General features: G+C 40.2%; 1 protein-coding gene across 1 annotated transcript in view; it reads left to right on the top strand.

The window, feature by feature from the left end:
• Window positions 1–13,789, top strand: part of TMEM232 (transmembrane protein 232) — a 233,059-nt gene that overhangs the window by 28,802 nt on the left and 190,468 nt on the right. Inside the window, exons 4-7 of the mRNA XM_070374679.1 lie at window positions 72–177; window positions 2,761–2,918; window positions 7,501–7,600; window positions 9,835–9,989. Coding sequence (XP_070230780.1) covers window positions 72–177; window positions 2,761–2,918; window positions 7,501–7,600; window positions 9,835–9,989 — 519 coding nt within the window. The remainder of the gene's footprint in view (window positions 1–71; window positions 178–2,760; window positions 2,919–7,500; window positions 7,601–9,834; window positions 9,990–13,789) is intronic.

Genomic DNA, 13,789 nt, shown 5'->3' with positions numbered 1-13,789 from the left:
CGGAAATAAAACTGTATTAAAATTTAAAAGCCGTATATTTTTGTTTGCTTCTTTTGTCTTCCCAATAACAGAGAAAACTGGGTCTCAGGACCTTAGGGATGGGGAGGCACGTGCACCTTCCCGATGCATGGACCCAAGTGGTGTACCTGGCTCAGTGCAGAGGAGAAGTCCAGGATGGTACGTCTACTGGCCGAGCTCTGCTCAGTCACTCTAAGTGATTTGCATTAGCAGTGAAGGCATAATTTGGTAGCTGTAATATTTAGACACTGCAGGAGCCAAGGAAAACTTGCCTTTCTTGTATTGAAATATCTGACAATGTTTCATTATGAAAGTTCCTTTTGTAATTTTGAATTTATGAATTTGGCTGCTCAACTCTCTAATTATGAAATTGTTCTAAAAACTTTTTCTCAGTAGAGTCGTTATTGCTTTTTTCTAAAATTAGTAACTAATTAAAAAGTAATATAAAATGTCATTTAGTGATTTTCAATTACAATAGGCATTATGCTTTAGAGAAACTTGTTTTGGCATTTTATAACTCTTACTCATAAGACATTAACCAAATGGCCGTTTATTTCTTCACTTGTTTTAAACAGCCATTTTACTCATTACCTTTTCATTTATCACTTCTTATTTCCGTGTTGCCTTTTAAACCCCCCTCCAACCAATCTAAAAAAGAAATTAAGAAACATTACTTTATAGGAAATAAAGTTCCTTCTATCATTAACTTAAATTTTATGTGTATGCCTTTTAAAATGAGTTTAGAATGGTATCCAGATGAGGTCAGAGAGTATTTCCCCACGTAAATTGAGGTTTGTAGTGCTATCTGGGTGGAGAAGGCAATGGCACCTGACTCCAGTACTCGTGCCTGGCAAATCCCATGGATGGAGGAGCCTGGTGGGCTGCAGTCCATGGGGTCGCTAGGAGTCAGGACACGACTTCACTTTCCCTTTCACTTGTCACTTTCATGCATTGGAGAAGGAAATGGCAACCCACTCCAGTGTTCTTGCCTGGAGAATCCCAGGGACGGGGGAGCCTGGTGGGCTGCAGTCCATGGGGTCGCTAAGAGTTGGACGCAACTGAGTGACTTCACTTTCACTTTTCACTTTCACGCATTGGAGAAGGACATGGCAACCCACTCCAGTGTTCTTGCCTGGAGAATCCCAGGGATGGGGGAGCCTGGTGGGCTGCCGTCTGTAGGGTCGCACAGGGTTGGACTCGACTGAAGCGACTTAGCAGCAGCAGCAGCAGCAGCAGTGCTGTCTGGGAGCTCTCAAGCGGTAGGGAGAGTAAGAATGATTCTGTATCTAACTTGCCGGTAGGGCCTTCCATCACAGTGTGGTCTACAGCCTGGGTCTGTAAAATGTTTTAAGTGATACTGAGGTAAGCAGTCTTGACTCACCAGCAACCGCTTGCTCTTCCTTGTCACGTAACCTCAGTTTTGTTCGTAACAGCTGTTCAAAATCTTTGTACAGGTACATTCTTGGAGAGATTGTGAGTTTGGTTCAAGATCCCCATAATAAAGAAAATATTTCAATGAAGTGAGTCACATGAAGTTCTTTGCTTCATGGTGCTTTTAAGAGCTATATTTATACTATATTACGGTCTATCAACTGTGCAATAGCTTGTCTGGAAAATGCACATACCTTAATTAAAAAAGAATGCTTTTGGAAAAGTGGCACTTGCTACACTTGCTAGATGTTGGATTACTAAAAACCTTCAACTAAAAAAAAGAAAATCCGCAATACCTGCAAAGCACAATAAGTAAAATGAAGTATGCCTGTAATGACGTGAGGTGCAGTTTTCTGTAGGGCCTTAGCTTTACATTCTTCCTTGTTCAGCTCCACTGGCCTTATTCCCTCTGCTTTTCTGTTTATAGCACTTCTTTGTCATCCAGTTCTGTCCGATTTCCCCACTATTATGTAATGATGCTGGCGGTAAAGAGCCTGCCTGCCAATGCAGGAGACTAGGAGATGTGAGTTTCATCCCTGGGTTGAGAAGAAACCTGGAGGAGGGCATGGCAACCCACTCCAGTGCTCTGGCCTGGAAAGTCCCGTGGGCAGAGGAGCCTGGTGGGCTGCGGTCCACAGGATTGCAAACAGCTGGGCAGGACTAACCGACTGAGCACAGCACACGCACATATGTGCCCTGATCTACTTTTTTTTTTTTAATTTAAATTTATTTATTTTAACTGGAGGCTAATTACTTTACAATATTGTATTGGTTTTGCCATACATCAACATGAATCCACCACGGGTGTACACATATTCCCAATCCTGAATCCCCCTCCCACCTCCCTCCCCGTGCCATCCCTCTGGGTCATCCCAGTGCACCAGCCCCAAGCATCCTGTATCCTGCATCACACCTGGACTGGCGATTTGTTTTGTTGGCTGGAAGAGCTGGAACGCCTTCCTAGGGCATTTCTCTCTCTTTCCTCGCCTCTCTCCTGCCCTTCCCCTCCTCTGTAGTCTCAAGGGGGCGACTCGATTACCTTTTCTGGTCTAGCCTTGAAGTCACACAGCGTCACTGAATGGCCCTTACTATTGGTTGAAGCAGTCACGAGCCCTGCTCAGGCTCGAGGGGAGCAGGGCATAGACCTCACCTCTTGATGGGAGGGACTCCAAGGCTGTGAGTATTTTAAAGCCACAATGTGGTCTTGGTGACTGATTATAAGACTTAATCGTAGTGTGTAGAAAAACAGCAAAAAATGATTTATAGAAAAAAATGATTTATAAATTATGTTTCTACTTGTCAATATTTCAGAAGCTTTGAATATGCTCTATGCTTCCCTGGACCATGCTGTCTTTGATTGCGATCATCTGCCTGCCTTATTTTTTGTTGCGGAATCAGTTCTATACAGACTCTGCTGTGATGCATTCCAAAAGGCATACTTATACTCAGTTGAAATCAAGCTGGCAAAGGTATGTTTTAACGTGATTCCAATGTATTTTAATTGCCACATGCACTACATCTGGCCACACGATACCTGTTTCAGGATCCAAACAGGCCATTTGGTTTTATTACAGAATATTCTCTTGTTTGGTAGTTTATTTTAATCTCTAAATGTGGACACTACATTATTACTTGATATGCAAATGGAGATGATTGGAGAAAATACAGTTTTGCCAGCTAGGTAAGAAAATAACATTTGATTAAGAATCAAGTTTGTACTTATTTCCCCTCCTGTCTATTTTAAGGGTTGCTGAATGCCAGTTTTCCATTTGAAAATGCTGACTGGTATACTCTTAAAATGTGGCCCGATTTCAGAAGATAGATTGTTATCTCAGTATTCTATGTCATTTTAGAGCTGTAAGATGGGAACTGTATTCATGCAGCTCATGTTTCATAAGGTCCTAGAAGACAGAGCGTTCCACTTCTGTGATGATCAGGTTGCCTGCTGCCAAACTTATTATTAGTCAAAGAAATTTGGCTTAACTAGTGGTTTTATTGCAAAGAAAAACCAGAAGAATAATTTCTTTATGAATAAAGAAAATATATCTGTATGTATATATTTTAGTTGACATATATGTATATACATATCATTTGAAATTAAGTACAGTGTTATTTGCAAAAATGTATTTTCCCTTCTTTACTTTTGATTATGAGATTTTGATTATGTTAGAAAGTGCGCATGAAGATACTCATGGGTCATCCAGGGCGTTTTGGAAGACGCTGTATTTCAGACCTTACAGATTAAGTCCAGATCGTGTCTGATACGTTTGGGGTAAAAGATTTATGGACACCAGGCAAGAAACAGAGCATAATAGAAACTGAACATGCAAAGAACTGAGGCTCTGCACAGAACAGCTGGGGGCAAAGAGACAAGTAAAATTACAATGTCCTTTTCTTCTTTCTTTATTTCCCAAACTGTTCATTATAACCATACCTAAGAGCTTCTATTTATATAATTATTTTGGGATTTCAAAATATAATATATGCATTACTTATATAAAAAGAGTTAGCATTAGGGCTAGTTTATGACAGGAAAAGAATGGAGGAAAAACATAGGTCAAGTGTGTGTAGCTTTTTCTCCTTTCCTTCTCATCCTCTTTGGTGGCCTTTTCCCATTTCTTGCCTTTTATATTTTTGCCAGCAATAAAAATGGCTATAAAATAAAGTTTTAGTCATTGTGTATATTGCTTATAATTTACATATACCATGGATTCATTTAATTTAAAAAGATTCCTATATCCTCTCAGGTGAGTGGTTAGACTATTTGCATTGCACAATAATTGGTGCTTTAGATGTATTAGACATAATAACTTGTTTAATCACAATAATCCTAAAAGGTAGGTGCTATTATTAACCACCATTCCACAGACTAGGCAAAGAGACTCTAAGTTGCTTACCCAAGATCTCAGCAGAGAAGAGTTTGAAACCCAGGATCTCATGGACTCTCAGCCATGATTCTACTCATTTACCTGGGCTCCCAGATTTACTAGGGCTTCCCTGGTAGCTCAGCTGCAGGGAGACTCTGCCTGCAATGTGGGACACCCGGGTTCTATCCCCGGCTTAGGAAGATCCCCTGGAGAAGGGAATGGAAAGCCACTCCAGTATTCTGTCCTGGAGAATTCCATGGACAGAGGAGCCTGGCAGGTTGCAGTCCATGGAGTCGCAAGAGTCAGACACGACTGAGCACCTGAACCTACTTGCCTATCAGATTTACCGATTTGAATGCTTGCTTTTCATTGTTCTAGATAATATAGACTAGCTAGGAGAAAGCAGCAGCTTTGTAAGTGCCTTTGATTTCAGACAAGAAGCCATTTCAGTCGCCCACCTTTTCTCTGCAGGAGTTTCACTGTATATCTACTAGTCAGTTGGGTGCTTTTGATGTTTTTCTTGTTGACAGAACGGTCTATTTAAGGATATTGCCATGGAGTCACTGCTCACCTTCACACACAGCATTTTGTTTCTCTTTCAACAAAGAAATATATAGCTCATGCTTGGGAAAAGACAGAAACACCTGATTCCTAGTATTACTTATTTTTACATTTTGTGCATATTCTTCCCTCATCTGAGTGTAGAATCTTAACTACTGGAGTCTGCTTATTAAAGTATCATTAGTTTAATATATATGCAAGCTATATACATATATATAAACCATATATAAACTATAGTTTAATGTATTTTTTCACATAATTGCTATTTATCCATCTATTTTTGGGTACGTTGGTTCTGGGCTTCTTTATGGCTCAGACGGTAAAGAGTCTGCCTGACAATTCAGGAGACGCAGGTTCAATCCCTGGGTTGGGAAGATCCTCTGGAGTAGGAAATGGAAACCAGCTCCAGTGTTCTTGTCTGGAGAATCCATGGACAGAGGAGCCTGGCAGGGGCTCCAGTCCATGGGGTTGCAAGGATGGACACAGCTGAGCAGCTAGCACTTCCGCTTTGGCGCTGGGTCCTCGCTGCTGCACGGACTTCCTCCAGCGGCGTGAGTGGAGGCTGCTCTCTGCTTGCGGTGTGCAGGGTCTCACTGTGGCGGCTTCTCCTGTTGCCCAGCGTGGGCTCTCAGGTGGCTGGCCTCAGTACTCGTGCATGTGGGCTACGTGGTTGCAGCGTCTGGGCTTAGTTGCCCCCACAGCACGCAGAACCTTCCCAGACCAGGGACTGAATCCGTGTCCCCTGCGTTGGCAAGTTTTGGATTCTTAACCACTGGACCACCAGGAATGTCCAGTTTAAATGTTTTAGACAGGAATATGAACAGTGTTCTTCAAGCTTCTATAAAGAACATGAAACACATAACCAACTATTAAAATGTAATACATAATAAATATTATTCACCATTTCTATTTCACAATTAGATAACAGAGAAATGAAGATAAGGGATGAAAAGAGAAGGAAAGGGGATTAAAGAGCAAAGGAAGAGATGGGCAGGCAGAGAGAGAAATTGACAGGCAGAAATTTACCCTAGGAGGCAAAGCTTAAGTTGTCAAGCTGCAGAGACAGTGCGTGCACCAGTGAAACATGAGCACACATGCACAGGGAGTTCAGAGTTCTTCAGAGGTAAAGACATGGCAATGAAAGCCTCGCTTTTGAGAATATTGCCGATGAAAGCTTTTAAAAACCATTTTCCAAGTATAGTCATATAAAGTTTTGCTTTGGTATCAGGGGAAACTCATGATCAAATTGCTGTATAATCCAGCAGTTATGCAGGCTGATATGTTTGTCGATCACGTTTTTTTCTCTTTTGACCCATGTTAAATTTTTAAAGTCTTGTTTTCAGTATCCTTCTCTGGTCCCTTCAAAATCTTAGATTATTCTTCTTCTGGTGAATTTATTTTTTCTGACTTTGATATTCTCACTTAGGCTATTGCAGTGTTCTTTTGAATAGTCTGTTGATTTCCACTTCCTTCGTATCTAACGTCAGTCTTTTGGAGAAGCATAGTACTATATCAGAATGCTTTATATGAAGAGATCCCTTGGCATGACATAAATATTTTATTTATTTATGAACATATACTGTAAATCATGCATGTTTATAAGTTATGGATACATTTATAAACATTCATGATACATTCTCAAAATTTAATGATCAAAAAATTTGATAACAATATTTGGAAATCACTGCTGTAATTGAAAATTTGTGTGTTTTGATGCAATACACACAGTCCTGGGTTCAGAGCCCAGTGATGCTGCTCATTTGCTTAATAATCTTGTGGAAGCACTGAAACTTGTTAGGATCACCTTTTGAGTTTAATTTTATTTTTCACATGTGGATCTAATATTGCCCTGCATCGTGGCAAAGAGGACTTTGATATAAGGTCTTGATAGTGATATAAGGGTAGGTATTATTATTTGGTCCTTTCCTGTAATCTTATGATTTAACGATTTAGGCATTTATATTCCATTTATTACTATAGTCTGTGTTTTTTTTTCCTTACTTTTCATGAAATCTTACATATTTTTTGTAGATATTTCAATTCTATTGTCTGTGTAAAACAGTTTTAGCTATACATGTATTTTAAACTTCACAGAAGATACTAAATTGTTCATTTAGTAATGACATTGTGTGTGTGTGTGTGCTTGTGTGTAATTTTATGAGGGAATCACACTCTGCACTGGAGAATATTTCTCAACGCTGTTGCAGTCCAGCACACACATAATGCACATTCATATCTGGACTGAAACAAGGCTCTGTGCAGGGCACCATGGCATTTCCTCTTATTTTAAAATCCCCTTTCATTGATTTCATGACTCACTTAAGGGGCATGACTTGCAATTTGAAAGATACTGTTCTAAAGGATATAGAACAAAACAGCATTCAGTACTGGTCATTATATGTAATGGAGAAATGATTTATAAACTTTTTTTTTTTTTTTAGCTGTGCCAGTATTTCGACCTTGATATAAATGTTTTAAAGTTATTTCAAAAGCACATGATCTCAAGTGAATTTGAAATTGTTTCATCAAAAGCAACAGTAATAATAAAATGGTTTGTTTTCCTTATGGTTTTTAAACATTTATTGAGGTAACACAAAAATCTTTTTTCTTTCTCTTTTGACAGATTGGCTATTTGGTCTTCTTACGACTTTTTATATATTTCCTTCACGGTCACCTGGAAAATTTTAAACAACATTTACTTAGGCTTCAGCCATATTTATACGGTAGGCTGTCTTTTATTTTCTATACTTATAAATGTTTTATGTTATATTTTGAGAAGCTCAGACTATCACTCTAAAGAGTATAAGCTGTATTTTGTTTTTTGTGAAAGGTGATATGTGCGGTATTGAAGCGGACAGCTTCTGGGCAAGACTGCATGGGTTTTATGTTTAAATTTCCTACTTAACTGAGCATCTGACCTTGTCTGTGACTCAGTTTTCTCATCTGAATTTCAAAAGTTAAATTCGTATCTTAGGTAACCCTAGCGGTGGTGTAGATGCCGGACTGGAGAAAGGAGAGGGTGGACGCAGGGGTCTGTTAGCTATGATGTTAGAACAGGCAAGAGATTAAAGGTATGAGCTTCTACAATGGGGACAGATAGAGTAAAATAATTTTGAAAAGTATTTGGAAGATAAAGAAAAATTGGACTTGGTGATCACGTGGATCTAAGCTGTATAAGGGAAAGTGAGCAATTTAGGATGAATCTCAAGTTTTACATACTGACTAGTAAGGTCAAGGTAATGGCACTCTGAACTGAAAAGGTTCTGGAGAAACACTGGACATATTGAATTTGGAGGTCCCTCAGGTGTATATACCCAGTTGGGAGCATGTTTGAAATTGGGGAATGAGTCAAGCCCGGGAATCACTTATTTCAGAGTGATTCACTTATTTCACTTATTAACATGGATCATTTAACAGTCATCACTGTTAATGTGAATGAGATACACCGGGAATGGGAGGTGTGGCGGCGGGGGAGGGGGGGAGACATTTACTATAGGAATAAAGTCTTGGGGAAAGTAAATAGTTAATAGATGATTGGAGTGACAGATATCAACTAGGAGAGGAGAATTAAGAGAAACAGGAGGGAGTGATATAGAAATCAAAATAGGAGAGATTCAGGAAGGTCACCATTATCGAGAGCTATAAAAGTGTTAAGCAATAGGAGCTCTGAAAGCGGCGATGCGTGTCTACAGTTGGAAAGTCACTGTTCTCGGGCGCAGTCACCAGCGGAAGCGCAGTTCAGACTGGAGGGAAGCAGAGTGGAGGGAAAGTTTAATGACAAAATGGTGAGCTGTTTTGAAAAGCTTAGCTGTGAAAGAAGAAGAAATGTGTCAGTAGCTTGGATGAAAAACAAGGTCAATAGAGGAGATTAGTATGTTGTAGGATAAGAAATCAAGAGACTCAGGATACAAGAAAGGGAGTAAAGTTTGATGCGAGAGGCCGTAGAGAAGGGAGGAGAAAGTAATAGTCGAAGTGTGTGGATACTAGTTTTGAAACCGAGACACGCGCAGCTGTAGATCGGCAGTACAGAAATCCATGTCTATTGTATCACTTGCTTTGTCTCCTTCATTTCACTATAAATCTCTTAACTCCACAGTGGTTAGCGTAGTGATTCACCAGCTATTCAGATATTTGTGGCAAACACATTTTGAAAAATTATTTATATGAAACCTCAAGTTCTTATATTAGCTTTTTAATGTTGATCTATCTCAAGAACACCAGCATTTTTGTTTCGTATAAGGATAGAATCCCCTATCCGCCCTCTTATCACGTGCTGTTTGGTGGAGACCTGCTTAGGCGTGTTCATCGTCAGAAGCAGGTGGGTTCCTACCTGAGGCTGTGAGTTACTGCTCTCTACCCATGTTGCCATCCAACGAAAGAGTGGTCATTACTAATTTTTCCACTGTGTTAATGGACTGAAACTCAAAGGTTGTTTAAAAGTTCGTAAAAAGAACAACACAAAGATATTTCTGTTAAATGCCACATCGTCTTATGCGAAATGGCATAATCATTGCTGTCATTAAACTATATACTTTAAAAATCAATAACAACAACATCTTGAAAAGAATTAAACAGGAATATTGGTTTAAAAGCAATGACATCGATTGCAATTTCAAAATACCCATTATGAAGAGTATATATTCTGACTTGATTCATTTTCAGCTGGAAGTTTCCACCATTGTTGTATAGTAACTATACTTAATTGGGCATTCAACCATTATGTAATTGCTGTTTTGAATTATATGAACTCTTATGTATGAATTTTTTACCTTGTAGTTTTCTATTATACCACTAGGGGTCATACATAACATTGTTAATCTTCAGTAGTTGGGGAAATATACAGCAGTTTCAGCCTCTCAGTACTGAATTTAATTATATTTTAATAGTGAAAAGACAAATGAAACACAGTGCGAGATGTTAATGAAATATTTCTCACAAATTATTTTTCTTACACTAGCACTTTCTTGCTCCAAAGAATTATATTGGATGTATCCAAACATCTCTTCGAATGTGCAGTGCATTCTGAAAATCATGGAAATCATATGTAAAAGAGAACTCCCTTCTGAATCAATTTTTAGGCCTGTGGAGGACAAGAATACAGATTCTGCAATGGTGAGTATATCCCATGCGCGCTAACTGCTAAGTTGCTTCAGTCGTGCCCAACTTTCTGCCACCCTACGGGCTGTATAGCCCAGCAGGCTCCTCTGTCCACGGGACTGCCCAGGCAAGAATCCCAGATGGGTTGCCGCGCCCTCCTCCAGGGGTCTTCCCAAGCCAGGGATCGAACCCAGGTTGCCTGAGTCTCCTGCACCGGCAGGCGGGGTCTCTACCAGCGCTACGTGCGAGGCCCACGTGTATCCCAGTGCGTGGCAGATCAGGTCACATTACTGTGATTAAAAATCACTGCTTAACAGTTCAGTAACATGGCTGAAGATGAACTTAGCTGGGGAGAGGCATGAACAGTACAGACACTGAGGCCGCGCAACCGAGGCTCGCTTCCTAGATCGCAGTTAGGACCGCGGTGGAAGTCAGTCTCCCCCGCTGCTGCTTTAGATGGAGTGACGCCCTCCTACCTTCTTCCTTACAGAGTCCATCTCAGCTGATTAATTAAAAATCGCAACTTAATTTAGATTGACTTTTAAATGAACATTTTATGGTATTACATTTTTATTAAAGGGAGAGTGTATAAAGTGCAGGCTGTTAATGAAAGCAAGTGTAATACTTTTATGCTCCATAATTCATGTGTAATAATATTTAATATGCTATTAAAACCAACTGAAAGCTTTTAAATGGTTCAAAATTGAGGACTTAAAATAATCCTTGGTATATGACAAAACTTTTACTTTCCAACTCAGAAATTAGTGATCAACATTAGGAAAACCTATCTGTCCCAATTGTATATAATTCCTTGGTATGTAATGAGTTATGTCTTATGCAAACAGAACTCCAGTGTTCTTGTCCCTTATAGACTGATGTACTTCAAAAGACAAACTTCAGTCTTTGTGACTTGCAATGCCTCTATTTCCCTTTCTCGCATATATTCTGAAAGAAAGCAGCGAACACTTCAGACCTTTAATTCTTGATTCTTGATTGTTTTTTGTTACATATACCTACTATTTTATAATTTATAAATAGAAATTCTGTTTCTCCAATTCTTAAAAAAGAGAAAAATACATTTAACGTAATGCTAGTTGGAATAACAAAGGAAATTTAAAAAAAATTTTCTTAAATAGTTTTGCTTTTGAGTTGCCTCATAGTTTCCCCATGCTTCCTTTGGTTCCTTCCTAAAACTACCTAAAATTTAAGTGTATAAGGAAAAACATTCAACCACATCTATCTGAGATTTTTCTAGGAGTTAGTGTTTTCTCTTTGGCTCATAACTTGGTGGAGGACCATTTATATAAACAATGACATATGCTGGTGCCAGCTGGCAAAGTTGATCAGGTCCCGAGAATGTGCACGGCAGGGCTAAGAAAGAAACTAAAGCAAGAGACTACAACAAAGATGGGGTCGAGAGGTTCAGACACGTCTCCACGAAGGGACGCAGTCTGACACCAACTTTATTCAGCATCTTATATTTATACAGAAGAGCGTGAGAAAGACAAGACAGTTGACATTTTTTCTTGGTTGGCCTATACATCTTACAAACAGTCACAAGAAATCTTGAGAGCATGGGAATGGCTCCCTGTTATTATTTCTTACACCAGATAACATTTCCCTGTGCGTGAGAAGTTTGCACAGAACTCCAGGTGTCTGCAGTAAATAAGCGCCTAATCTCTGGGGTGGGGGGACAGAGAGCTATGTTTGCAAGCAAACCCTCAAGGACTGAGGCAGCTCCCAGAGCTGTGTCCTTTGGACAAAGGACCCCGTTCTCACGGGCAGCTCCCCGCAGACATACACTAAGCCCTTTGAACCATTTGGTTATTCTTACTAATGAACATAGTTTGCTTCATGCATAAAAGGAGCTTGTTTTACAGTTTAAAATATATTTTAATAATTTAAATATATAACCTAAGACATTGAGCAACAGAGAAAGTACTGACGATGAAAAGGAACGACCTACTCACCAACTGACTGTGTGGTCCAGAGTAGGTCCATTCAGTTCAGTTCAGTTCAGTTCAGTCGCTCAGTCATGTCCAACTCTTTGCAACCCCATGAACTGCAGCACGCCAGGCCTTCCTGTCCTTCACCAACTCCCGGAGTTCACTCAAACTCATGTCCATTGAGTTGGTGATGCCATCCAACCATCTCATCCTCTGTAGTCCCCTTCTCCTCCTGTACTCAATCTTTCCCAGCATCAAGCTCTTTTCAGATGAGTCAGCTCTTCACATCAGGTGGCCAAAGTATTGGAGTTTCAGCTTCAGCATCAGTCCTTCCAATGAACACCCAGGACTGATCTCCTTTAGGATGGACTGGTTGATCTCCTTACAGTCCAAGGGACTCTCAAGTCTTCTCCAACACCAGAGTTCAAAAGCATCAATTCTTCGGCTCTCAGCCTTCTTCACAGTCCAGCTCTCACATGACCTCCTACATGACCACTGGGAAACCCACAGCCTTGACTAGACAGACCTTTGTTGGCAAAGTAATGCCTCTGCTTTGTAATATGCTGTCTAGGTTGGTCATAACTTTCCTTCCAAGGAGTAAGTGTCTTTTAATTTCATGGCTGCACTCATCATCTGCAGTGATTTTGGAGCCCCCCAAAATTAAGTCAGCCACTGTTTCCACTGTTTCCCCATCTGTTTGCCATGAAGTGATGGGACTGGATGCCATGATCTTCGTTTCCTGAATATTGAGTTTTAAGCCAACTTTTTAACTCTCCTCTTTCACTTTCATCAAGAGGCTCTTTAGTTCTTCTTCACTTTCTGCCATAAGGGTGGTGTCATCTACATATCTGAGGTTATTGATATTTCTCCTGGCGATCTTGATTCCAGCTTGTGCTTCCTCCAGCCCAGCGTTTCTCATGATGTACTCTGCATTAAGTTAAATAAGCTGGGTGACAATATACAGCCTTGACTTACTCCTTTTCCTATTTGGAACCAGTCTGTTGTTCCATTAAACTCTCTAAATCCCTGTCTGCTGACCTTTAAAAAAAGATACTATCTTCATCATCATATTTGCCCTAACTAATCTACAGGGCTGTTGTGAAGACTGCAAAAAAGCATGTGCTCATAAATTAGTAAGAGCCGTGCAAATGTAGACTAGTTATTGAAAAATATACTTAAGAACTCACTTAGGCAGTTAAATATAATAATTCTCATCTAAGGACATGATTATGCTGACAATAATTGTGCTTAATTATGTAGTTAATTGTGCTAACCCTAATGTGGTGGTGATTTGAGTGTTTTTCCTTTAATCAACTAAGAAACTGAAACCTTGAGAGCCTGCATGTTACAGTCGTGAGGTGCACGACTTTCAGGGCTGATGCTGCTTTTCCTTAAGTCAGGCTGCTGTTGTCGGCCTCGGCAGGACACACAAAAGGACATGGAGGCCTACTGTTTTCAGGCAGTTCAGATCCAGCTTTCGATGAGCTGAAAGGGGCAAGGACGTCAGCACATGAAAAGAACGTTGTCTGCTTACGATGGGACAAGTCTCTAAGCCTCTGCGCTCTTCCGCATTTTAGAACAGACGGTGTAGTTTCAGTCTTTTTAAATACTATCTCAGCTCCATGTGTGAGATTCCATGGAGAGAGTATAACAGATTTTAGCCTATCAGACTTATTGCCCTCCTTTTCCTGCTCCCATTTCCTCCTAATGTAAAGAATGTAGAAGGTCGTGTAGCCACAGCGCTGCTGAGAGTCGCGGGTTCAGCGGATTCGGTGGTTGATGGCGTGTGTTGTCGCCCAGGGTCCGCCCAGCTTCTCTGGTGTAAGTGTAACCCAGCCTCCCCACTTCAGTTGAGTATTTACCCATTCA

Source organism: Bos mutus, chromosome 7, assembly GCF_027580195.1.
Source record: "Bos mutus isolate GX-2022 chromosome 7, NWIPB_WYAK_1.1, whole genome shotgun sequence".
In the NCBI taxonomy this organism is placed as follows: domain Eukaryota; kingdom Metazoa; phylum Chordata; class Mammalia; order Artiodactyla; family Bovidae; genus Bos; species Bos mutus.
Note: the sequence above shows the minus strand (reverse complement) of the source record. Positions and strands in the feature narration are given on the sequence as shown.